General features: G+C 41.7%; 1 protein-coding gene across 5 annotated transcripts in view; it reads right to left on the reverse strand.

Moving 5' to 3' along the window:
- PFKP (phosphofructokinase, platelet) overlaps positions 1 to 27,476 on the reverse strand; it is a 126,581-nt gene that overhangs the window by 8,599 nt on the left and 90,506 nt on the right. For 2 of the 5 annotated variants that reach the window (XM_077491112.1, XM_077491114.1), the window contains 6 exons: positions 26,231 to 26,301; positions 23,500 to 23,587; positions 11,106 to 11,258; positions 4,571 to 4,735; positions 2,894 to 2,955; positions 1,623 to 1,734 (listed from right to left, as the gene is read on the reverse strand). In XM_077491112.1, the coding sequence (XP_077347238.1) occupies positions 1,623 to 1,734; positions 2,894 to 2,955; positions 4,571 to 4,735; positions 11,106 to 11,258; positions 23,500 to 23,587; positions 26,231 to 26,301 (651 nt within the window). Of the gene's footprint in view, positions 1 to 1,622; positions 1,735 to 2,893; positions 2,956 to 4,570; positions 4,736 to 11,105; positions 11,259 to 19,720; positions 19,874 to 23,499; positions 23,588 to 26,230; positions 26,302 to 27,476 lie in introns of all 5 variants that reach the window. The other 3 variants (XM_077491111.1, XM_077491113.1, XM_077491115.1) reach the window with 2 other exon arrangements.

A 27,476-nucleotide genomic window follows, 5' to 3' on the forward strand; every position in this document is an offset into this window, starting at 1 on the left:
GTGGCTGTGCCTGCACTGCATGCGTTTAACTGCTCATTTTGTCCAGGGCCGCAAGGAAAAGCTATACTTTCCAGATCCTTTAAATGAGTTGTAATGCATTACGGTGAAAGACCTTTTTTTGCTGTAGCAGTGCCCCAGAGCCCCTCTTTTCCTTATCTGAACCCAATTGTTCCAGCAACGAGAACCTGTCTAATGCTCGGAGGATCTGAAGATTAGGTAAGTACAGTATACCGCTGCACTGCAATCCCCTAGACAAAAATGAGCAGTTAACCCATGCAATGTGGTGGGCACAGCCTCACTGCATGTAAAAAAAAAATGGTGTTCTTCTTTCAAGTTTGCTGCCAAAAATATTCACTATATTAAACCCCCAAAAAATATGGATCCTGCTCTTTTAAAGAATTTTATACAGCACAGTGCTTGTGCTTTGTAATTTGGCACCCTGTGATACCTGGCTGATCCTGCCTGGCTATACCCTTCCCTCTGCAAACAGACCACGATAATCATGGCTGCAGAGCCCCTGTGGTCTGTTTGCGTGCCTCCATCATCTGTAGTCTGCTCTTCAGTGTCTGTGTCTCCTCTGTCCCCAATTCTCCCCCCTCTTGCTGCAGGAATAACACACACACACACACACACACACACATATATATATATATATATACACACACATATATACATATATATATATACACACACACACACACGATCTGTTATATCTGTTATGACCGGCCGTGTCTCCTCTCCTCCTCACTTCAGCCCCTGAGAAACCTCAGCCCCGCCCGCTGCTTCTGTCAGTCGGGCAGAGAGGAGACATGGCCGGTTACATGAGCGCCAGGAGCCGCCGTGTAATACGGTAAAGGAGAATTTTTTTTTTTATAAAACACAGAGAGAGGGGGCACTGTATGAGGAGACAGAACAGATTATAGGAACATATGAAAAACCACTTTATTGTTCCACAGTGTGATTCCTTGTGCTGGGAATACATTAATATATGTCCTTGATTTGAGGACTAGTAGTCTACATTTTGCACAACTGCTAGCTCATACACCTGGCTGTTCCTGACAGCTCAGTTTCCCACTAACAAATCACAAGTCAATCAGAGTGCTTCCAGATTGGTCAACTATGAGCTAGTGATCACATGCAGGATATAGGCTTCGTTGACAAAATAATACTACAGCCTACAGATGGCACTTCAGCCTAAAGGTGGAAGTGTTTATCCGTTTTATACCGGAAATGTCAGATACAATTACAGTATTAAAAAAAAAAGCTAAATTAATTTAAGAAAAGAGAAAATATATACACATCATTATGCATTCCCCACCCTAAAATAAAAGGATAAGAGTTTCTTTTTTAAACAGTGTACCAAATATCAGCCCTTTTTATCCCAACTGGGATTTTACATTAAACTACCACACCACAAACTACCATAGTCATGTCTGACATGCAGTTGCAGTGTGATCCTCCTGACTTTAGTGGGCGAGTTTAATAGGCAGTGCCACCTGTGAAAATTGACATGCTGAATAAAAATTGCTGCATTGTGAAGCATCATGACCATGACAATGTAAACAGACCCAAGTGGCCGTAGGTGGACAGCCAGGGAGTTGGTACAGGCATTAGTACAGTACCTGCTGCATGTGTCCGAGTACATTCTTTCTGCAGTCAAAGACGCCTTTTCCCTCCTCCGAGTACAGCTGGTAGATGAAATCCGTGGTGTAGTTCTCATTGGAGTTTTCATTCCTTGTTAAATAAAACAAATATTTTATTCCATGTGAGCATTAAATATGCGGGAAAGTTGGGACACTTTAAAGTAAATATTGGAATAAACAGTGAGTCTCACAAAGTGTCTGTATTGCCCATAACAAATCACATTGTGGGAACTTCCTTCTACTAGAACAGTGAAACTTAAAGTGGAAGTCCATGCAAAAACTAAAATCCTTGCATCGATAGATACCAACATTCTAACACTCACCTCTCTATCACTATAAAGAAAAAATTTGTATAAATACATTTGTAGAAGCAGACCTGACCCGCTTCGACCATATCCCATGCTGAGCTGTCAGCCGCGGCTTCACTGTGTAGGTGGATGCAGAGGAGACGTCCGACAGCGGTAGCCCCATAGTAACTCTATGGGTGACTTCACTTCCCACTCATTTCACAGCCTTCGTCGGCCATGTCCTCTACAGAGCTTCCGCCACTGAAGATCGGGTTGGAGGAGGTCAGATCGGCTTCCAAAAAGGTATGTATACTACTTTTTTTGTTACAGGGATAGAGAGATTAGTGTTAGATCCCTGGTGTCTATAGATGCAGGGATTTTAGTTTTTGTATTGACTTCCACTTTAAACTGGCCATAGATGGATCAGTTTTTTTTTTAACCAGTGGATTGAACAAAAAATGTACCTGATTCTTCCATCCACACATTTGAGGTGGATGGGGGGATCCTCCCAGATGTGTCACTGCATTCTGGCAATGGGGAGATTTCCTCACCTTCACAATACACACATCAGCGCTGCAGGCTACAGCTATAGCCTGCAGGGATGATCGAGAGGAAGTATTTCAGCAGGGCAGTTGTACAGAAGTCAAATGTTAGAGCAACCTCTGTACAACCACAGTGCCCATACATGGATCAAAATTCAGCAAGCCCTTCTTGAACCAGACACATTTTGATCCATCTACGAGCAGCTTTAATGGAGGACAGCAACCCTGATGGAGATATCTCACTGCAGATGTCAGAAATGTTAGACACAAGCAGAAAGTTGAAGAGTGATTCTACTCTCCAAATTTCACTGACTCTTGAAATCAGACTTCTTGACTCCAGTATAGACCACAACCTTGTCCACCACCCCGTCTAGAGTTTCACACCTGCAGTCCCAGGTTTTTATGCTGCTGCTTTCTGTACCTTAGTACAAGGCCTCTCTGGATGGTTGTCTTCATCTTTTCTGTCAAATGCTCTACATTTGCCTAGAAGATTAAATAATAATGCAGATATAATAAAGAGACATTATAGGCAGACCTAAACTATATTTCTTGTAATGTGCAGGTTAAAACAGGTGACCCTGGGGCACAATTTGTATATTACCAGTGTCCAGTACCACTGTGATCAGATCTTGTAACCTTGTAACCTTCCTATATATTAACATTTATTGAACCTTTATGTTAGTACATTTTAAATAAATTCCCAGTCTTCCTCAGATAGTATACCGGCTAAGTCATGTTCCCACTTTTTTTCTTGCCTCATCTTAATCTAAGGTACGAGAACTGAATAGGCTTAAAAAATTAAGGAGATCGTGTGTTTTTTGGGTATCCCTGTCATAGTTTTTTAAATAAAGTGATTTATTTAGCATATAGGTTTTTTTTACTTTTGGGGCTGTTGAAAAAATGCCTAACTTGAAAGTAAGCCCAAAAGAATATGTGGTCTGATGGGGATATTGAAGGTACTGCAACTCTAAAACAAATCCTTCATCAAAGAAAAGCACCACCAGAATCTTAGATTTGGGCCAATGTTCCTCTTGAAATATTACAGTTGGACACAGTGGGAATTCTGGATTGAAGGGAATTTGAGACATCAGACCCCATATAGATGATATAGAGGCTGCATTTCATGCTCCTTTCATTTTTTTGACTGTGATAACCACAACAGGTGCCCTCTCTAAAGTGGTCACCGAAGGGGTGAAGGTAAATCTTTCAAATTGTTGGATTTACCCTCACTTTTTATTTTAACAATTAACAATGGTCAACAGAGAGAGTGAAACTACCTAGTGGGAACACAGATAGCAAATGAAATTTTACAGGCGCTCTAATCCTTCCCTGATCTATTCAAAATGTTTAAAAAAAGTGGCTTTATATACCCTATTAAGACCCCTTTCACACTGGGGCATTTTTCAGGCGCTTTAGCATTAAAAAAAAAGCGCCTGTAAAGCGCTTGAAAGAAGCTTCATCTGCAATCCCAATATGAAAAACCGAGTGCTTTCACACTGAGATCCCTTTCACACTGGGCGTTTTTCAGGTGCTTTAGCTTAAAAAAAAGCTCCTGAAAGAAGCCACAACTGCAATCCCAATGTGAAAGCCCGAATGTTTTCACACTGAGGCACTGTGCTGGCAGGACGTCCAAAAAAGTCCCGCAAGCAGCTTCTTTGGAGCACCCCTTCCCATTGAAATCAATAGGAAGCATCTGCAAAATGCCTGAAAAGCACCTGCAAATCGCTTTTGGCAGCAACGCTTTGTGGGCGCTTTTAACCCTTTATTTGGCCACTAGCAGGGGTTAAAAGCACCCTACTAGCACTAGAAAAATGCTGGTAAAGCGCCGCTAGTTTAAGTGGCGCTTTACGAGTGTTTTTCGGGCACTGGCAGTCTGAAAGGGCTCTTAAAGCACTTGGGTTTTCACAATGGGATTGCAGATGAGGCTTTTTTAACGCTAAAGTGCCTGAAAACCGCCTGAAAAACGCCCCAGTTTGAAAGGGGTCTAAGGTGAACACTGCAGAAATAATTTAAAATATGTAAGAAAAATTAGTAATACAAAATTCTGTGTTAACAAACAGAAAATTCTGTAGATTTTAGTTAGTGTATAGATAATTACCTGGAGCTCCCGAATGTCAAATTGCTCCTCAAAGATGTAAGCAGCATCAGCGCCTGCGGCAAGGCCACCCATGTTGGCCAGGTATCCACAATATCCGCCCATTGTTTCAATGATGAAGACTCGCCTCTTTGTTCCACTAGCAGATTGTTTGATGCGATCACATGTCTGATGAAAACGTACAAGGGATCAATACCGTTCTAGGTAGCATGTACAGATAATGGCCACATTGTGTATTATCAGCATACGTACAGAGTGTAAACTGTATAGATGGGTGTGCCTATGTACTGAACTAAGATATTCAAATACATAAGATATCATTGACAGATCATCTATACTCCAACGTATGAGTGAGGTCTGGATGTTTGTCATATGGTGATATATGTGGGTGGATTGATTTGCTGTGTTTACTTGTTAACTTGCCATAGGATTAATCATTTTGTTCTGCCAGACTGTTGACTCGCCTCCGCCGTGTTTTACAGCGAGCCTGACTCAATTTCCTGTTGTAGATGTGTAGCTTTGTTTGTCACTTGCCATTATTATTCATTATCAACACAATAGTGAGGTCCACTGTGTGCTTCTGCGGGTTTCTTCCCCTATGCCTACTGTTCACCTCCAGCTCTTGCGGCCTGTAAGTATATTACAGTATACTACACTAACAGCACTGTGCAATGTGATGGAGACCGACTGGCTCCCAGTGTAGATTATACAATGTCGCACTTGCTCCTATCGACAGATGTCACTCAGCCAGACCAGGCTCAGGATTGATCCCAGCTTTACAGTCAGGATCCACCAAGATGCCTGGACCAGCAGCTGGCTTAGCCTCTCAGCGAGCTGCCAGGAGCCCGAGCCAGCTGCTTGCACACCCTGCACAGCCTGGCACTCCAGTGAGCGGTGGAGGTCAGAGCAAAGAACCGATGGCTGACAGTCACCGTCGCTCTGCAGACTGAGAAGCAGTGGGGGACACATTCTGTATTGGACCGGTGCTGAATTCCACTTAGCTGAGTATATATATATATATATATATATATATATATAAATATAATTTTTTTTAAGAACCCTGTACATCTGTTTCAAGCCACCATATTAGGGAAGGTCAAATATTCCCCTGAGGAAAGAGGGCCCATTTACACCTAACCAGTACATTGTGGAGTGTTTAATACTCATATGTATACTTGCTTTGAGGCTGCCCATTCATTTGAATAGGTTGGCAAGAAACCAAAGTGGACTAAAAATTGGATATGCACTATTTTTGGTAATGCAGTACATGGTAGTGCATTGTCGTGCCCTGCAAATCAGGTCTGTTCCCTTAAGACTGGTACACACTATGAGAAAACAGGGAAACGATTGTTCGATTTTCCTCGTTTCACAGCAAGTTGGAACCAAGGAAGGAAATAATGTATAAAAATTCTCGTACATCAAAGGCTTTTTTTGTTGATTCTGATCATGCGCAGTGTTTCATTTCTGATTTTTCTTGTATGAAAATGGTACACATTAAATTACATTTTTTTTGTTCTGTTCATAAACAAGAAAAATGTCAGAGTTTGACCCCTTTTTTAAATTTTTGTTTGCAAAATCTGAATCGGATGTCGAAAGTTGTGTACACAGTATATGGAAATCCAACGATCCTGCCTCGTACAGAATTTTTGTTCTGATTTTCTCATAGTGTGTGCCCACCTTTAGTGTCTTGGGGTCCACTGAAAACATGTGCATGGGTGCTGTTGGTGTGTTTTACCACAATGCATATATGTGAATGGGCCCCAAATGTTTAATACAAAAATAGCTGGGATTGTACTGTCATAACTATTATTAAAAAAAACGTAATTTTAGACACGACTGAGACTAAAGGAACTTGTAAATATACCTGATAAAAAAAAATGTGTTAATTTGTCTGAGTGATTTCCCTGAGCCCTGCTCATTGTGACAGGTGGAAAGTGTGAATACAACTGTAAATACTGGAATTAATAGGGTCATTTAATGTAATTCTTTATTTCTAGGTGAGCAAACAGATTGTATGGGATTATTAACCAGCTAGATGAATGTGTGAGCTGTAACACCTTCCTCGGAGCACTAGATGGCAGTCAAAGGAAATGTGACTCATCTCTATGAAGATGTGTGTCCGGAAATACTTTTCTTTTCTAGGTCATTACTAAAAACTACCATACAAAGGCCTACAGGGATTATATATACAGTATATCCTCCCACGTTCTGTTATATGTTAATCATTTCAAGCTGTTCATCATGTCATAACATGAGTTACTGAATTTATAATCACGGAAGTTACTTTGATAGTGATCTTCCTCATAACAAAGAAAAAAAAAAGAAAGAGCTGAGTATACTGTATGCCAGGAGCAATTAGTTTATACAATGATAAATAATTAAGAATAATAAAAAAGGATAATGTATTAAAATAATAAAAGTAACGTCAAAGCAATACTTTGGGAGTACTCCAATTCTTGAAGTCTCTGGAGCACGGAGATGCCTCTCTCTCTCGGATATTGATATAGTCTACCTGTCAATGCTCTGAAGGACTGCATTGAAGTTTAGGACACCGGTGTTCCGTCAGATTAGGCGACCCGTTAAAATTTCTAACGGAAATGATGTTCCATAACAGCCATCTTGGTACACCCTCATACCTCCCAACATTTTGAGATGGGAATGAGGGACACCTATCAGCAAAAGTATGCAGGCCTAGGACACACCCCTTGCCATGCACCCTTAAAGGAGAATTGTACAAAAAAACAAGATTTGTTAAACTCACCAATTCTTTTTTTATCACTCATATTAGTTTATATTGGCTTTTGGAATTTACAAATGCAGCAATTTAGAAATCAGATGAAAGCTTTAGCGCCTTTATAGATAAAAAGTGCATTTTATATACAACTATAGAGATCAGACCAAAATGAGGGACAAATGAAGAGGAAAGAGGGACAGAGGGACATTGCTCCAAATCAGGGACAGTCCCTCGAAAACAGGGACAGTTTGGAGCTATGCACCCTGCACTCAGCCTCAGTAAGCCTACAGTAAGTCTAAGTCTGAAGTCGCCAAGCGGACATCTTTTTACACCCACAAAGTCTTACATTTCACACTTATTTTTACCACTAAACTGAGCTTATATAATGAAATACAGTATTTAGAAGTCTGTGACAGTTTTGATGTTGAATTTTTTTTTTTACTTCATTTTTTTATTCATTTATATAATAATTTAACACCAAGAACATAGCAATAACATAAATTACAGTATAAAAAAATAGCAATTATGAAAAATACTTTCTTCACAACATAAATGTTACAATATTCTAAATGATATCAGATAACAATACTATTTCTTCAGCTACCCAAACCCTCCCCCCCCTCTTCTTAAATCCCCCCCCCCCTCTTCTTAAATCCCCCCCATCCCTGCACCATATAAGTGTACTTATATCCACTAATTATACAAAAAAAGAAAAAAAATTTACAAAAGAAGGGAGAAAAAGAGGAAAAGAAAAAAGAAAGATAGGGAAAAATATAAATATGTCCAAATCCCCCCTTAAGGGGGATACCCCCTCTCATCTAGCCAGGACTTCCACATTCTAATAAATTTCCCATAATTACCCTGTCGAGTATACATCACTCTCTCATTTCCCACTACTGAATTGACTGTATCAACCCAACTCTGCAGCAGCGGGGGGGGGGGGGGGGGGGGTATTTGCCTGCCATTTCTGTGTAATAATTTTTCTTGCCTGGAAAAGGCATCTCAAAACTGGCTCCAGTTTTTGAATTTTAAAAGCAGCAGTGTTCTGTCATTTCAGCAAATGTGTGAGATCAGAAAGCTTGCCGCTGCTTTTAAAATTCAACATCAAAACAGTGTCACGGACTTCTAAATACTGTATTTCACTATATAAGCTCAGTTTAGTGGTAAAATAAGTGTGAAATGCAAGATTTCAGTTGGTTTAAAAAGATGTCTGCTTGGCGACTTCAGACTGTAGGCTTAGTGTGGCCGAGTGCGTGTGTACCAAGATGGCCGTGCCAGAACATCACTTCTGTTACAAAATCTGACAGGTCGCTTAATCTAACAGAACATCAGCATAACCCTTGAATAAATTTTTTAAGGTTCATTTATTGCATGCTAAATAATGCATATGTGGGACAGTTTTTCGAGAAAACCAAAGTATTCTTCCTGACAATACCTTTAAATTTTTCCCCCACAATCCCAGCACTGTCTTTGCTCGGGCATCGCTCCGAGTTAGCATTTACTTCTTGGAGTAGGATAGATGACACAGTCAAGTAAATCCTGGTGCTTAACCAGTAGTATGTGAAGTAGTATGGATTTACTAGTGTGTCCACAGATTATCTAACATAGATCCAAGCTCCTTCTGTTGCCTTTTATCTTATGAGATGACAGAAAGTAAAGCTGGCCATATACCAGAATTTACTGTTCATATGGAAATTCATAAAGAGTTGGAGCATTCCATAGTACTACCATTATGAAATAAATACATTTCATATGAGCACCCTGAAAAATGTCACTGCCTTGCCATGCCAATGTTTTGAATTCTTTGTTCAATTTCGGGACGCATATGTGCATTACAATAAGTATGATTTTTTTTCCCAGTTGAAAGCCCCAAAAAAGGGCCCTTTCACATGGGCTGCCTGATGAGGTCCATCTGTCAGTTTTCAAGGCGGACCTGATCGGACCCTCCAGTCACCCCTATGGAGCAGCAGTGACATGTCCGCTGACATCCAACACTATCTGATCCGATCCTGTCTACAAAATCCAAACGGATGGTGGTCCTATTTTCCATCTGGCGGATCGGATTGGGTACAATGGGATGAAAATGCAGTGCATTTCTACCCGATTTCCCCATAGAGGATAGCGGGACTTTGTCTGTCTCTGCTCTGCACAGTGAGCAGAGTGAGACTTGTCATCCACCTGCTCAGCAGGGATGAGCGGAGCGATTCCCTGCTCAGCAAGCAGATTCTAGCCCAGTGATGGCGAACCTTGGCACCGCAGATGTTTTGAAACTACATTTCCCATGATGCTCCACTACACTGCAGAGTGCATGAGCATCATGGGAAATGTAGTTCCAAAACATCTGGGGTGCCAAGGTTCGCCATCACTGTTCTAGCCCATGGAGGCGTCCGTGTGAAAGGGGCCTTAGGAGTAAGAATTGTGTTCTTTCAAGAAAATAATGTCCACCCTTCTCCTTCAATTCCTCATCACTATGGTCAAAAACTATTTGATTTGACCCCATTAACTATTAGAAAATTGAATGATCGTTCCAAGAAAAAGAAAAATTTCTGAATACAATTTTACCTGTGACAGCCCCGGAGTAACCAGACTAATGAAATTGCATTTCCAGAATCTGCCATGGCAGTTTTAATTTTTTTTCAAAATTGCAATCTAAGGGCCAGTAATAGAGTTTAAAGATTAAGTTCACCTTTAAATTTTTTTTTAAATAAATGCACATTTTTTTGCAGTAATAAAATGTGCATTTACTATATATATATATTTTAGGAGCTTGGGAAGCATTGCGCCATTGATCAGCAGATTACTGATGTATACCTCCCAACTTTTTGAGACGGGAATGAGGGACACCTATCAGCAAAAGTATGCAGGCATAGGACACCCCCCCTGCCATGCCCCCTTAAAGGAGAATTGTAAGGGTAGGGACGGATCCAGCGACGGATGATCATCTCTCCGGGGTCCAGTGATGGGTGATCTGATCCAGCGATGGGTGATCTCTCCCTCCAGTGCAGCGCATCCATCCGGTCTCCACTGGAGACACTGCAGGAATCCCGGGAGCCTTACACATCTTAGCTGTGGAGGGCGAGGCCACCCGTCACCTGACCCCGCCCCCCTCTGACGCAAGGGGAAAGCCGGGCTTCCCCAGTGATGTACGGGTGACCCCGCCCCCCTCTGATGTATTGCAGGTTTCCGTTACATCTGTTGTATCAATGCAAAAAATTGCATTGATACATGTCCCCTGGGGCAGAACCCAGGTTCCCAAACACTTTTTATGACAATAACTTGCATATAAGCCTTTAAAATTAGCACTTGTTAGGGTGTTCCGCGGCTTATGGAATTTGCTGCAAACACCCCAAATTGTTTGCTGTTTGGTGAACAGGCGAACAGGCAATGTTTGAGTCGAACATGAGCTTGACTCGACTTAAAGCTCATCCCTAGTGGGGAAATTCATTTTGTTATTATTATATTATTATTTTTTTATAATTATTTCTAGTTATTTATAATATTATAATTTATGATTTTGTGTTTCAAACATTATCATACCCAGGATATCTATTAGACTCTTGTTTGGACAGATTTAAGTGTGCTCAGAATTACAGGCCTACAATATAAAACGCCAAATTTCTATGCAAAACAATTGTAGAAAACGCAAAAATCTGACATAATCATACCGCCAGGGTGGCTACGTTATTTTTTCACTTTAGCTCCACTTTATCTAATGGTCCTTAAAAAAAACTACTTATCTTCGTTTTTTTTTTACGTCTAAATGGTCCTTAAAACAACTACTTATCTTCAAAGTCTACACCTTACCTCCATAATGGCATTGAGAGCAGTGTCAGCGCCAAGACTTAAGTCAGTGCCAGGGACATTGTTGCTAATGGTGGCAGGCAAAACACACATGGGGATGCAAAATTCTTCATAAGTGGTTCGCGCCTCTGCTAACTCCAGCATACCTTCAAAAGCCTGAGGTGGTATTAGGAATATGTGTTTAGCAAATGGTTATAGGACGCGGTGTTAGTGGCTCCTTCTGTGTGGTGGGAGATGTGGCTTCCCACAGGCTTGGGGCGTCTACAAGGCAAGGCTCTCCGGATCTCGCCCAATGGTTGGAAGTTGACAGTTGATTCCGCAGCGGGACACTTTACTGACGTAACACAGTTTGAGTGCCCAGACTAAAGTGCATGACATTGGCGCATTTAAGTTCTGAAGTGGTTTGAGAAACCCCCATGCAGAGCAAAAGTAAAAGTTAACCAGTTATGGAAAAATCACAAGGTTTTAAGTATGGAGATAGTCAGATATAGGTAGAGATAGTCAGCAAAGGTGGAGAAAGTTGGAGAAAGCAATGTTAGTTTATTCTTTCCTACAATTTCTATTAGTTATAATTGATTTATTAGTGCTTGTATTATCTGAAATCCTAGGGAAAGCATTATTGCTGCTTAGTAATAAAATTAAAGTGCAATGGAAGAGGAGTATAAAAATGAATAGACATTTAATAGCAAGTGCAATGGAAGAGGAGATAAACTAATAGCAATTAGAACCATCATAGCATTTATAATTGTTATTCAGCAAAGTGACACTTTCCTTTCATTATAGTCCAATCAAGAGGCAATGTGCGTGAGCAAAATTAATAAATGGTCCACATAAACGGATTATTTAATAAAGATACAAGGAGGTAACTTATCTCTTCTTACTGATATTGTATATGATTGAAAACAGCAGATTCCCTGTAGGCTACGCAAAGACCCACAATGCACTGGGAACCCGAATTTACAATGCTGTGTTCCTAAACCTTGGTATATCCAGGTATATATCCTTACAATACATAAAATAATCCCACAAGGGGAGGAGCCGGGGAAGATTGGTGGGACTATGCGATACCAAAGAAAGAAGGGGTGATGTATCAAAAAGGTAGTGCAAGCTAAAAAAGTTACAGTATTTTATTAAAGTGGTTGTAAAGTCAGAAGGTTTTCTTATCTTAACGCATTTTATGCATTAAGATAAAAAACCTTCAGTGTGCAGCAGCCCCCCCAGCTCCCATGGTGCTAAACTTTATTGGAGGGCGAGGCAAACCCCCTCCCCAGGTCTGCACTAAGCCTCTCCACAGAGAAGGTCCCCCCTGCACTCAGTGTTTCCGCGGTGACAGTCCCCCTGCACTCACCCCACTCATGGTGAAGGTCCCCCCCCCCCCGCACTCACCCCTCCAAGGCTTCTTCTCCTGAACAAACCCCATCTGTCTCCTGTCCTAATCGGCCGGAAGGAGAAGCCAGAAGACAATAGTGAATATTAATTTACTATTGTCACAAGTGGGTGGGTTTCCACTCACTTGTGACAATAGTAAATAATATTCACTAGGTGGGTTCGGGACACAGTGCTCTGCGCCCCGAGCCCAACCTTTTTCAAGCCAATTAGAGCCTCAGGCTCTAATCATGTTGCCTGAAAAAAAAAAAAACTCATACAAACGTATGAGTCTGTCGCCCTGCAGGGAGGCGGTGCCCATGCTCCCCTAATTGACCAAGCCGCTCCTGCTCCCTAATACTTACCTGAGCCCACCTCGAACCAGTGATGTTGCAGGAGTGTCTCAGCTGTCCGGGACTCTCCCTCCTTATTGGCTGAGATGGCAGCATGGCCCCTCAGTGAACCAATAAGGACAGAAAGGGGGTGGGCTGAGCCACAGCTCCATGTCTGAATGGACACACAGAGCAGAGGCTCAGCTCAAGTGCCCCCATAGCAAGCTGCTTGCTGCAGGGGCACTCGGTAGGGAGGAGGGGCCAGAAGCGCTGGTGAGGGACCAGAGAAGAGGAGGATCTGGGCTGCTCTGTGCAAAACCACTGCACAGAGCAGGTAAATATGGCATGTCTGTTATTTTTTAAAAGCTGAGACTTTGGGATTACTTTAAATTCAAGGTTAAAAGAAACCCCTATAGAGGGGGGCAATATAATTGTTATCACATTATGTTTTAGCTAAAAACAATTCATGTTACAAAATGCCTGCTTGGAGACACAATGAATGAATGTATAATGAACAATGCAGATATAGGGAATCTCAACGCGTTTCAACGTTATACATCTTCTTCAGGGGGTGAGCATCATTTGTACATTTTAGAGGATCTGTATGACATTGAAACACGTTGGGGTTCCATGCGTCTGCACTGTTCACCATGCATTCATTCATTGTGTCTCCAAGCAGGCATTTTGTAACATTATACATTGTTATTAGCTAAAACATTTTGTGATGACATGTTATTGTAACTTGTAAGTTTGCACTACCTTTGTGATACATCACCCTTTCTTTATTTGGTATCGCATAGCCTCACCAATCTTCCCCAGCTCTTCCCCATGTGGGATTATTTTATATACTGGTAACCAGATCTGCAGCAACCGTTCTCAGTGGTAGCCAAAGATCTTTGTTTAATGTGGTAAACCCAAAACCAAAAATGTAAAATATTGCAGCTTACCAACCCAAAAATGGGTGGAACGTAACATGTTCCCAAAGGTGAACTTATCCTTTAAATACACAAATAAATTGAAGCCAAACTCCAGCTAATACTATAGTTATAGCAAAAGTTTTGTTCCTTTTGGGATAAAGGCCTGGCTTAGCTTACTAATTGACTAGACTGTTTAGGTTTTTCCTTATATTACATAGTTTTGGTGAACTTAAAGGAGACTGTACAGGTATTGTATATTCAGATTCTATAGCGTATGGCCAGCTTTAGCCCTTGTACACATGATCGGACATTCCGACAACAAAATCCGTCGGATTTTTTTCGACGGATTTTGTCCAAAACTGGTGTTGCATACACACGGTCGGACAAAGTTGTCGGAAAATACGATCGTTCAGAACGTGATGACGTTCGTTCGACGGGACTATGTTGCGGCTAGTAGCCAATAGCTGCGGTCTCGTAATTTGATCTGAGCATGCGTGGCACTTTGTCCGATCGGAATTCTCTACAAACGATCAGACAAAGTCCCATCGGATTATGTTGTCGGAAAATTTTATATCCAGCTCTCAAAATATGTTGGTCGGACATTGCGACGGAAAAAGTCTTATGTAGCCCACACACGGTCGGATTATCCGACAACATGGTCCGATGGGACCTTTTCCGACCGCTTGTACAGGGGCTTAGACTTAACAGCAAATGTGTAGTGTAAGGGCCTGCCCAACCACAGACTTTCTTATTTCTAATTATTGTTTTTTCAACAGTCATGAAGCAAGGATGATATTCACTATCCTTGATTTACACATGACCAAGGGAGGGAGCATTTACAAATCTGTATATGAATTGCAATATGGACTCATATAGTTTGTTTCTAATTTAGTTCAGTACTTATAATATTATAGTATACAATCTCTATGTTACTTATACTTTCACTTATAACAGACCTAATCTATGTGATCAATACCTGATTATAACTATATTGTTAATTTACGATACTCATGATATGATGCTCGTTATGATCTGCAAACTTCCCTTTTTTTTTTCTCTTGAAATTCAATAAAAAGATTTAACAAGAATTGCAATATGGAAAAGCAACTTTGATAAATATGAAGCATCAGAAATAATTCAGGTAAATGTTATGAAGCCCAAAAGAGTTTTTCCCGAAAATACACTATTGCAGAACGGAGAGTTATAAGTTATATAATAATCATATACACTACATTACCAAAATCAGGACGCCTGCCCTTACACGCACATGAACTTTAATGGCATCCCAGTCTTAGTCTGTAGGATTCAATGTTGAGTTGACCCACCCTTTGCAGCTATAACAGCTTCAACTCTTCTGGGAAGGCTGTCCAAAAGGCTTAGGAGTGTGTCTATGGGAATGTTTGACCATGCTTCCAGAAGGGCGTTCGTGAGGTCAGGCACTGATGTGGACGAGAAGGTCTGGCTCGTAGTCTCCGCTTTAATTCATACCAAAGGTGTTCTATCAAGTTGAGGTCAGGACTTGCTTTCTGCACTGGTCCAAATCATTGGGTGGAGTGGGGATTATGGTGTGGGGATGTTTATCAGTGGTTGAGCTTGACCCCTTAGTTCTAGTGAAGGGAACACTTAAGGCGTCAGCATACCAAGACAATTTGGACAATTTCATTCTCCCAACTTTGTGAGAACAGTTTGGGGATGGCCCATTCCTGTTCCAACATGACTGCACACCAGTGCACAAAGCAAGGTTCATAAAGACGTGGATGAGTGAGTTTGGGGTGGAGAAACATGAGTCCTGACCTCAACTCAATAGAACATCTTTGGGATGAATTAGAGCAGAGACTGCAAGCCAGGTTTTCTCATCCAACATCACTGCCTGACCTGACAAATGTGCTTCTGGAAGAATGGTCAAATATTCCCATGGACACACTCCTAAACCTTGTAGACAGCTGTGCCAGAGTTGAAGCTGTTATAGCTGCAAAGGGTGAACCAACTCAATACTGAACCCTACAGACTAAGCCCTTGTACACACGGTCGGACATTCCGACAACCAAATCCGTCGGATTTTGTCTGACGGATCTTGTCCGAAACTGTTGCATACACACGGTCGGACAAAGTTGTCAGAAAATCCGATCTTTCAGAACGTGATGACGTAATTTCATTACGATGGGACTACGTTCAGGCTAGTAGCCAATAGCTTTGATGTAGGAATTTGATCTGAGCATGCGTGGCACTTGGTCCGATCGGAATTCTCTACACATGATCGGAGTATGTCCGATCGGAGCATTTTGTCGGAAAATATTTCCGGCAAGTTGGAAAATTTGGTCCAACGGATATTCCGACGGAAACAGTCCGATGCAGACCACACACAGTCGGAATATCTGACAAAACGCTCCGATCGGACACATTCCGTCGGAATCTCCGATCATGTGTACAAGGGCGTTGACTGCGATGCCTTTAAAGTTCATGTGCATGTAAAGGCAGGTGTCCCAATATTTTTGGTAATATAGTGTATATTTGTGTGTGTGTGTGTGTACACAGTTACGTCCTTGTAGAGATTACATTTAGTAACGCATTCATATTTTTAAATTCAGGTTAGGAAGCTTTGTTACTTTTTTCATTTGTTTTTCCTGTTCTACTAATCATTCCGTAATTGAAAGTAACTTAATGGTCAGCACTTCTTTCTTGCAGCAATGGGGTCATTGGTTTGACTTTTTACCAGCATGCTACCTGCATGGAGTGTACATATTCTCCCTTTGTTTGCATGGGTTGGCTTCAGTTTCCTCCCACACTTCAAAGTTATGCTGGTAGGTTCATTGTCTCCTGTCTAAATCGGCTCTAGTATGTGTATGCATGCATGCAAGATGGGGATTGTAGACTCATTAAGGGCAGGGACTGATGTAAATGTAAAATATACATGTAAAGCGTTGGGTAAATTGCTGGTGCTATATAAATATTTGAAATAAATAAAATAAGACATTGTAGTCAATTTTTACTTGCCGAATTAAAACAAACCAGTGCAGTGTCCATGTAAGACAAAGAAACCGATTTGTTTTAAATGAGAATTAAATGGGAATTAAAAAAACAATCAAACATACATACTTACCTCGGTGACACACCAATGCTGCATCTGTCCCCACCCACCTCTAAGACCGAGAACTGAGCGATCAGACTACTGTTTGCTCAGTTCTTAGTGAGCAGAGAGTGGCGACTGTCAGTCACCGCTCTCTGCTCTGCCCCTACAGTGCTCACTGAAGTGCTGGTCTGTGGAGGGGATGGGAGGGGCTGGCTCAGGCTTTCAGCCTCAAGGTCCATGCGTATGGGTGGATCCCGACATTAAAGTCTGGACTAACATAATGATGTCAACTGGCAGCGAGAGAACTAAGTGCACTCTTGTGGCCAAAAACAGATTTCCTCTACTTCTCTCATAATGCCACTTAGCACCAGATACTCCATCTTTCCTTCACTCTTTCTCCACCTGTTATGCTAGCAAAATGTTGTGAAGATCTTTGTTTTTTCCTTAACTGCGACCCATACGCTCATACTTTATAAATGAGCCAACATGATGCCCACCTGAACGCTTTTTGGTCCTTGTAGCAATGTTTCAGGGCATCTTCATTTTTTAAATATTAATACAGCAAGAATGAGTTAGAACCTCTGCCATGTTTGTATTGTTGTATGTATACATGTTGGGTGTATCTGTCCTTGCTTGAACTATCTATCTCAATATCCATCTATCTATCTATCTATCTATCTATCTATCTATCTATCTATCTATCTATCTATCTATCTCAATATCTATCTATCTCAATATCTATCTATTTATCTATCTGCCCCTCTCTGCCAATCCCTTCACTGGCTTCCCCTACCCCACGGTATAAAATTCAAAATGCTATCCACAACATCACCCCCAGCTACATCACCAACCTCATCTGCAGATATCGCCCAAATTGTCACCTCTGCTCCCCCCAGGACCTCCTGCTCTCTAGCTCCCTTGTTACCTCCTCTCATGCTCACCTTCAGGACTTCTCCAGAGCCTCTCCCATCCTCTGGAACTCCCTGCCCCAGTATATCCGATCAGCCCCTACCCAGTCCACCTTTAGGAGATCCCTGAAAACTCACTTATTCAGGGAAGCCTATCCCACACCCACCCAACTGTCCCCGAGCCACCCCCATCAAATCAATCCCCACATCTATTACCTTTTGTACCACCACCTCCTCCCTTTAGAATGTAAGCTCTACAAGCAGGTCCCTCCTGTCCCTTCTGTAATGAACTGTACTGTAATTGTGCTGTCTCCCCTCTACATTGTAAAGTGCTGTGTAAACTGTTGGCGCTATATAAATTGTGTATAAATATAACATAATAATCTATCTATCTATGCAATATGAGAAATGGGGGGAAATCTACCAGTGGGAATGCAGACAGCAGTAAAAACCTAAGCAGGTCTATCCCCCAGTCTATGATGTGTGCAGTACATAGGAGAGCACACAGGCACATTAAAGACTGCTCTACCTTCGGGTCTTTTTCCTCTTTGGTACAAGCCTTGCCAAGTCCTTGGAGGACCAGCTTTGGGGGTCCCTATGAAATGGGGTCCACCTGGGTTTGGCCTAGGTTGACCAGAGTGATTTGCCCCTTTCACTAGCCTTGTGCCCAGGGAGGTTCAGAGATGCAGGCCTTTCCTCTTCGAAGGTTGGTCTTATTGTGTACCCTTGTGCACTATTTTGTGTGCTGTGATTTCATGGTTTCGACAAGCACTGCTCTACATCACAATGTGAAATGAGCACTTCCTTTGCACACTGGTGGTGTTGATGCTGCTTCTACTTTGTAAAAGAACTGGTTTTATGGGATACAACTGATGGAATGTTGGTTGGCAGCATTCACTAACATAACAAAGACATGACAACCATTCAGCCGTTAAGTATGTTGCACTAATGAGCAAGTTAAGGTTCTTTCTAATGCCTAGCAGCCTAGAGATTTAAAGACGAGCACTACAAGCAGCAGGCAACACGGAGTGACTATGAGCAGAAAAATATTGAAGGCAAGAGTGGATTAAATAAAGTGCAAATAGAATAAGCAATAGACATCATGCAGCATGCAAGTACTTACCTGTATGGACAGTCATCTGTGTGTTTATTTATCAGAGCTTGTAGAAAAGAAATCAGCCCTACAGAATCACAGCCCTCATTGTCTTCACTTGAACAACTGATGTATGTTTTAACTGAGTTAACTAAAGGATTCATGTATTATTAAAGTAGAACTATAGGCAAATATATATTTTTTATTTTAGGTAAGGGAGGGTTATAACCTGCTTATTTTTCCCCATCTGTGTCCCATTGCAGAGATTTTCCTTCACTTCCTGTCCCATAGCAAAACAGGAAGTCAGAGGAAATCCCTGCCAATTAGGAGAAATCCTCGGGGACCCCCAGCTCACCAGAACTAGTGTCCCTATTGAAAGATTTTCCCTCTATTACTTCTCTGGGGATAACCAAAAATGTTCTTTTACTTTAATTTTCCATGATAATGGTAAACAGGATAAATAAAGAAGGTAAATTTTCCCCCAGGGGGCACAGACAGCAATAAAAATTTACAGGTGTTCTAATCCCTCTCCACTCCATCCAACACAAAAAAAAAAATTGTATTTATACTTTAAAGTGTAACACACTTCTTTTCATTGGACGACAACACTATGGTATCCACAGAGGAACAGTGTTGTCACTCTAGGATGCTCTCCTGATTTGGACTGCAGACACCTCCCCCTCTCCTTATCTCCATCACATAGGGGAAGGGTCTTTGTAGTTCACAGAAGATAGCTGGGAAAGCTGATAAAATTTAGATTTTAGTCCAGAATAAAGGCAGTTAAAAGGACTGTAGATCTTTGTTTCTGAATATATCAGCTTGAATTGTATGTATGAAGATCTGGTTGGTTCGCTCTGATAAATAAAGAGCACAGTGACGAGATCTTAGCGATTTGTGAATTAGGTGCACTCAAGCTAGTCTGATTAAACTTACATCCGTTATAGTGTTCAGAGCAGTATCTGCGCCAATGCTGAAATCTGAACCGGGGACATTGTTGGAGACAGTGGCGGGCACCATAACCATAGGAATACAGAACTCATCGTATTTCCCTCGGGCAACAGTCAGCTCCATCAGTCCCAGGTAGGCCTGGAATGCACAGGCATGGTGTAGGAAGGAAAAAGAAGACACAACAGTCGTTGTATGGATGGAACAAGATCTTAATGAAGCCATGGGGAGAGCCATAACTACCACAACACACAGATAGACTGGCAAAGGAACCACTACACATACTAAAATAAAAGGCAATCTAAAAACAAAAAAAATAATTAAACAATCACATAATGTAAACACAACATAAATCAAATGGGTTTAAACAGATAAACTTGTAAAATTTGTATTCAGAAAAAAAAAGGTGAATAATAAAGTCATAAGCTTCTAAATGAGAGAATAATTAAAAACATCATAAATTGATATTATGTTAGAAAATCATTTTTATTATTATAATGACTTATATTAATGACCAATATGTAGAAGGTATGATATGTTGTATACTATTATCCGCAGTCATATAGTTTCTGATATTCAGGACACATTGGGGTTGATTTACTAAAACTGGAGAGGCAAAATCTGGTGCAGCTCTGCATATAAACCAATCAGCTTCCAGGTTACTTTGTCAAAGCTTAATTGAATAAGCTGAAGTTAGAAGCTGATTGGCTACCATGCACAACTGCACAAGATTTTGCACTCACCTGTTTTAGTAAATCAATCCCATACTTTCCAAATGAAAGTGTGGATATACATACCTTTCCAAAGGCCCATATATTTAAAAGGAGCCATATCTCAGCTCTCCATCCACTGACAATACTACTGGTTCACAAACGGAGTATCAATGGAGGTTATTTACGAAAGGCAACTCCACTTTGCACTGAAAGTGCACTTGGAAGTGCAGTCACTCCTAAATCTAAGGAGTAGATCTGAAATGAGTTGAAGCTCTGCTGATTTTATCATCCAATCATGTGCAAGCTAAAATGCTGATTTTTATTTTCCTTGCATGTCCCCCTCAGATCTACAGCGACTTTACTTCCAAGTGCGCTTGTAGTGCAAAGTGGATTTTCCTTTAGTAAATAACCCCCATTGTGTCCCCCATATGAGGGCCGTGTTTACCTGCACAATAATGCACATGTGTTCAGTGCATCTCTGCGCAGGCAGTCCCATTGATGTCAATTGGGATGCAGCGGCTGCACAGATACAGCCGCTGCTCCCAATCTGACATCCATGCAGGAATGCAGACAGTGTGGGATTGATTTACTAAATGCAAATAGACTTCGTAAATGAGGTAAAGCTCTGCTGACTTTCATCATCCAACCATGTGCAGGCAAAATTATTTTTTATTTTTTTTATTTTCCTTGCATGTGATTAGGTATTCTTTGCGAAGGAAAGCTTTACCTCATTTACTAATCTCTGGGGCAACTGCAGTCTAATTGCCTTTAGTAAATCAACCCCTGTGTGTTTACAGCCATGTATCCGTTACCCGCGCAAATGTCTAATTGGGAGCAGTGGCTGTGTCCATGCAACAAAGCCTGGCTGGAAAGCAAGTCATCTACAAAACCGTCAATGTAGAACACTTGCATCCACTGGGGAGCAGTGACACCGCAACTTTTCGATACACAGGCCATCCACAATTTGGGGGAGATTTACTAAAGCTAGAGAGTGCAAAATCTGATGCAGATCTGCATAGAAACCAATCAGCTTCCAGATTTTATTGCCAAAGCTTAATTGAACAAGCTGAAGTTAGAAGCTGATTGGTTACCATGCACAGCTGCACCAGATTCTGAGTGCACCAGTTATAGCAAATCTCCCCCTTCCTCTACAGGTGAGCTATTGAGTAAAAGTGACCTTGTAGTGACTGAGAAAATATTTTGACTGCCATTGCTGAGCTGTCATTCTGAAAATACTAGTTCACTAACTGTTACTAGCTGCAGAGCTAACCTAGAGCAGGTATGCAGATATAAAGATAAGGACATCTGACTTTATCTGACTATGCTAATGCCAGGGAGACATGGGGAGTTTTTCTTCATTCAACACAGAGGGCTGAACAAAAGAAAAAAATGGGAGATTGTTGTACTAACACAAGTGATGTTAGTACAGCGATCTCCCCCACTGACCTTGTGTGTCCTGAGAGGGGGACTGCCCCATCCATCAGAACACAGTGATCAGTGCTCTCAGCCACTGGCTACCACCGCTGATCGTATGTTGTTTTCCAGCATGTCTGCTTCATAAACTCCAGTCCTTGGACCAGCTTCTGTCAGACAAGCTGCTGTACACACAAGCCGAATGGCAGCCGGTTCCTATTCCATATTCAGCCAGTTTGTACCAGGCTTAAACTACATACAGTGGAACCTTGGATTACAAGCATAATCCGTTTCATAATCCGTTAATGCTTGTGATCCAAAGCACTCGCATATCAAAGTGTGTTTCCCCATAGAAGTCAATGGAAACAAAGATAATTAGTGCCGCATTGACTTCTATTGCATGCAATACCGCATGTAGCCTGAGGTGGGGGGCGCCTGAGTGCCTCGGAAATACTCGGGGACAGCTCGGCTGAACTCGGAAAGGCTTGGGAATGGAGTATTTCCAAGTGTTTCCGAGTATTTCCGAACGGCTCCAAACCATTCTGAGTGTCACCGGCGCCCCGCACCTCTGGCCAAATGCAGTACTGCACACCCCATTAGCTTGAATTCTGCTTGTTTTGCGAGACAACACTCAAAAGTTGAGTCAGAATAAAAAAAAAAAAAGTTGCTTGTTTTTCAAAACGCCCATTAATCGCGTTACTCGTAAACCAAGGTTCCACTGTACTGTACTTGTTACGTGTCAGAGACTCAGTACACAGAAAAAAAAAATGAAGGACTATGTCTATCATATATTAGTTAACTCAGCAAGAGACTCACTTCTCTCATTTTTACAAGTAGGTACTCATCTACTCGATTCAGTGATGTGCACGAGAGTAGCGTCTCTCTCCGCTCTCCCTCCTCATTGGCTTAAACACGGCAACGTGAGCCATTGGCTATCAATCACAGCCAGTGAGGAGGGAGCTGAAAATCTAACTACACAGACATTGCATGTGCAGTGCGATTCCTGTGTGAATCACATCCGGAATTCTGCACACGCTTGTGTGAACCCGGCTGAGACTTTTAAATTGATTCTGGCCTCCAAAATCAGCAGTAGTCTATATAACTAGCATTTCAAAATAAGCCTAATAATGGAAGCCTATATTTTTTTCATGACTGATTTACCTTAAAAATAAATGCAATTAAATGAGTTGTATGCCTTTAACGTGAATGTAAAGTCAAATGAAAGTTCATAAAGCAGCACCGGTAGAGCAGAGCAGGTACCATCCAGGGGTCTGAGTCCCGGGGTGCCCCCAATATCCTGACCCCACCCCCTTGCACCCATGTAAGGGAGCCAATTACAGTGACAGACTAGTAGTGAGGCACAGAAAAGGGCGGGTCCAAGCTCCTGACCAATAGTAAATCACACAGAGTTATGGGGCTATCAGGGTGGTACTGGTGGGTTCAATATGTGTAGACATGGAGGTGACAGCTCTGTTGTGCCAGGGACACTTTAGGAACTTCCGTATGACTATGAATTTGGGTCACCAAAATAAATTACAGATGAGACCGACTATGACAAGCTATCATTATAGACTATAACATTAAACATGTTACTAAAGAGGTGGACAAGCACGAGCGTAATACAAGAGATCAGATATTTACCTCAAACCCTCCAATGACAAGCAGAGCATTGATGCTATTAGAACGTATCTGTTCAGCGATTTGGTCAAAATATTTAGCAGGAAGAGTTCTGAAAAAAATAAAAAAAATACATTATTTGCTAAAATATCCAGACAGACATGGTTTGGAATTCTGGGTAGGCAGTTGAGGCTCTACAGCTAGCGGTACTATCTATAACAGCCTATATACACCAATGTGTTGCAACAGTGCTACAATGTATATTCACACCACCCAAACTGCAGGAATGCATTGATTAGCTATAACTTTATGACCACCCACCTAATATTGGGTATGTCCTCTTTCTGCCACCAAAATGACCTGTTGAGGCATGGCCTCCACTAGACCACTGAAGGTATGCTGTGGTATCTGGCAATAAGCTGTCAGTAGCAGATCCTGTAAGTTGCGAGGTGGGGCCTTCATGGACTTGTTTTTTCCAGCACATATCTGGAGAATTTGGAGGCCAAGTCAAAACCTCAAACTCATTGTTGTGCATTATCCTGCTAAAAGAGGCCAATGCCATCAGGGACAACAGTTTCCATGAAGGGGTGTACTTGGTCAGCAACAATGTTTAGATAGATTGTCCAAAGTATCACACTGCCTTCTTCCCATACTACATCTTGGTGCTATCTCTTCCCCAAGTGACGCACATGCATCTGGCCATCTTCATGTGAAAGAAAATGTGATTCATTGGACCAGGCCATATTCTTCCATTGCCCCATTGTCCAGTGTTCGGATGCTCATGTATGCACTGTAGACACCTTTGGCTGTGGACATGGGTCAGCATGGGCACCGTGACTGGTCTGCAGCTATGCAGTCCCATATACAACAAGCTGCAATGCCCATATGCCCATTTTCTTCTGCTTTCAATACATCAACTTTGGGGACAACCTTTTTTCCTTCCTGCATATTATATCCCATTGACTTTCAGATACCATTGTAAGGAGGTAATCAATGTTATTCACATTACTTCTCATTGGTCATAAAGTTATGGCTGTTCGGTGTAGATCTTCCAATATAGAGCTATGGGGTTTTTTCACATTATTGTGTTGCATTATGGTACATTACAGTGCTTTAATTAAAAATTGGCTTCACAGATCGGCTCTTAAAGTGGAAGTAAACCCATGGATTTAGACAGTTAAAAAAAAAAGGCATGACGGGAATGCTAGCTGCCATTGGCTGTGCTCTCAGCCAAACTATCAAACCATCCAATGGCTGGTGTCATAACGAATCACATGTGCACCACCATAGCAGTTGAAGATTAAACAGAGGCAAAGATGGCAGCTTCCTTGGCTGAAAACGATAGGGGAGTTTACTTCCACTTTGAGAAATGTGCATTACACTATAGTCAATTGTAACACAGTAATAATGGAGTGTGCTTTTTAATGGATCGACTTCAGTACTACAACCAGCCTGTCAGCTATAGCCACAAGCAGTGATCATTGTATTCTGAAGGCTGGGAAACCTCCCACTGTCTAAAGACATTAGTGCAATAGGAGGGATTCTATTAACACCGACTGTGTTGATGGAGAAATAGAGCGAATGGTTAAGGCAATGTTTCTCAACTCCAGTCCTCAAGGCACCCCACCAGGACAGGTTTTCAGGATTTCCCTTAAAAGAAATGGCTGTGGTAATTACTAAGGCAGTGAAGCTGATCAAATCACCTGTACAAAATAAGGGAAATCCTGAAAACATGACCTGTTGTGGCGCCTTGAGGACTGGATTTGAGAGACACTGGGTTGAGGTATGGTCTGCCTTATACTGAACATGCTCACAGGCAGGAACAGCACAAGGATAGCCTGACCCAATGTTCTGTTGCTCCTTCACTGTTCAAATACAGCCTAGGGGAGAAGAGGTGACCAACCAATTTTTTCTATAGTCCCTCATCAGATGGATAAGTACCATTACCATGAATGTGAGTTGAGAAGGTTGAAAAGCTGCGAAAACAGAAGATTCTAGCAGCTATAAAAGAAATTTAGGCCATCTATGTAGGCCATATACTGTATTTATTGGCGTATAACACGCACCCTGAAAATTAGGTGCATATAGCGTGTGCGTGTTCTACACCGATACTTCAATTTTAGCTGCCTCGGAGGGGACGGGGGGCGGGTAGGTTGAGCGCCGTCAGATTACATACAGTGAGAATCTCCTGTTTACTTGGTGGCCTCTGAAATAAGAAGTCCCGTCTACAGGGCCGCCATTGGACCACCGTTCTGTCTATCATAGGAGATTCTCACTCTATGTATGCCGGAACTCGTTCTGCCCCCCTCTCTGTCCCCTCTAGGCTGCAGATGGGTATCGATCAGGCTGCATTGATGGCAATGGTGAGGCTGCTGCATTGATGGCAATGGTGAGGCTGCTGCATTGATGGCAATGGTGAGGCTGCTGCATTGATGGCAATGGTGAAGATGCACTGATGTTGACTGATGAGGCTGCATTCATGGCACTTGTGAGGTTGTAGATGGGCATTGATCAGGCTGCATTAATGACAATGGTGAGGCTGCAGATGGGCACTGACCCTTATTTTGCTTCAAAGTTCTTTATTTAAAATTGAATTATTTTTTTCCTGAAACTTTCTTCTTAAAATGAATGTATGCGTTATACGCCGATAAATACAGTAATTGATACCTTCAGATTGAGATTCATTTTTATGCCTGATGTGATTAACCAATTAAATATGTAGTTTACTGAATCTACTTTACTAAGATAAACTTACCTTTTGGTTCCTAAAAGAGATCCACCTTGACCAGTCCAGCCACCAACATCTCCCCATTTTATCTCTTTCACCTGCAGAAACAAGAGTGTGGTGACTTTTTATACTTTGTTTTATATTACCCTGCAAAAATATGCAGAGATCCAATGCATTATAAGAGTGGAGTGCGATCACCCAATACTCAAATATTAGGAAGAGCTGGGCATACAGCGTACTATCAAAGTACTTTGCCAGGGTTTTGGCTACTTTCACATGAGGCGCTTTTCAGGCGTCTTAGCTCTAAAAATAGCGACTGAAAAATCACAAGAAAAGCGCCTCTCAAGCCTACCGTGTGAAAGCCCGGGTCCACTTGCAGGACAGAAAAAAAAGTTCTGCAAGCAGCGGCTTTGGAGTAGTGCGGGAGATCCTAAACCGCCCTTGCCACTGAAACCAATGGGCAGCGCTGCTGAAGCGCCTGCAAATCACTTTGGCAGCAGCACATTTAACCCCTTCTTTGGGGTTAAAAGCACCCCGCTGCGCCCGCACAGCGCCAGCTAATGCTTGGGCGATCTGAGTGTGAAAGTAGCTGCAATTGAGTGATAGTTATCCAACATATTCAGCTCAACATTCTAATATTTTCTTTTCATTTTTCATTGTGACTAATGATGTACGCCCTTTCTTTATTAAAATATATATACATATAAATATGTATACTATATGATATTGGTCCAGTTTGCAAAATAAGAACAGAAGGGTGCAATCTGAGTGTAGTATATTGAAAGATTTATTGTGGTGAAAAGACAAATGGCAACTCACATTGTAACAGTTCAAATTAGGCTCATCACATAGTAAGGGCTTCCGATAGTCAGTCTCACAATTTGGTGCGCCCCCTCTTAGTCCTGCATCCATCCACCCACTGTTACTATCCTGGTCTGAGATTTCAGGTTGATGTGAGACTGATCTTTAGAAGCCCTTACTATGCGGTGAGCCTGATTTTAACTGTTAACATGTAAGTTGTCATTTCACTACAATAAATCTGTTAATATACTACACTCAGATTCTGCCCTGCTGTTTTTAATATCTGTTTGCCTTGAGATATTTCAGTCTCTTCAGAGGTGCTGCATCTGGTGCATTGAGATCAGCAGAAAGTTAACCTGAACGGTGCGATTGGGCTTTATGAACTTTTTGCTGTTCTGCAAAGACATTTATGTACACACAACGCTTATTGCGCCATATACCCCATTCAGTAGCGCCTGGTGCTCCACGTCGC

This window comes from Lithobates pipiens, unplaced genomic scaffold (assembly GCF_037356315.1).
Source record: "Lithobates pipiens isolate NorthernLeopardFrog02 unplaced genomic scaffold, aLitPip1_a1.2 Scaffold_19, whole genome shotgun sequence".
In the NCBI taxonomy this organism is placed as follows: Eukaryota; Metazoa; Chordata; class Amphibia; order Anura; family Ranidae; genus Lithobates; species Lithobates pipiens.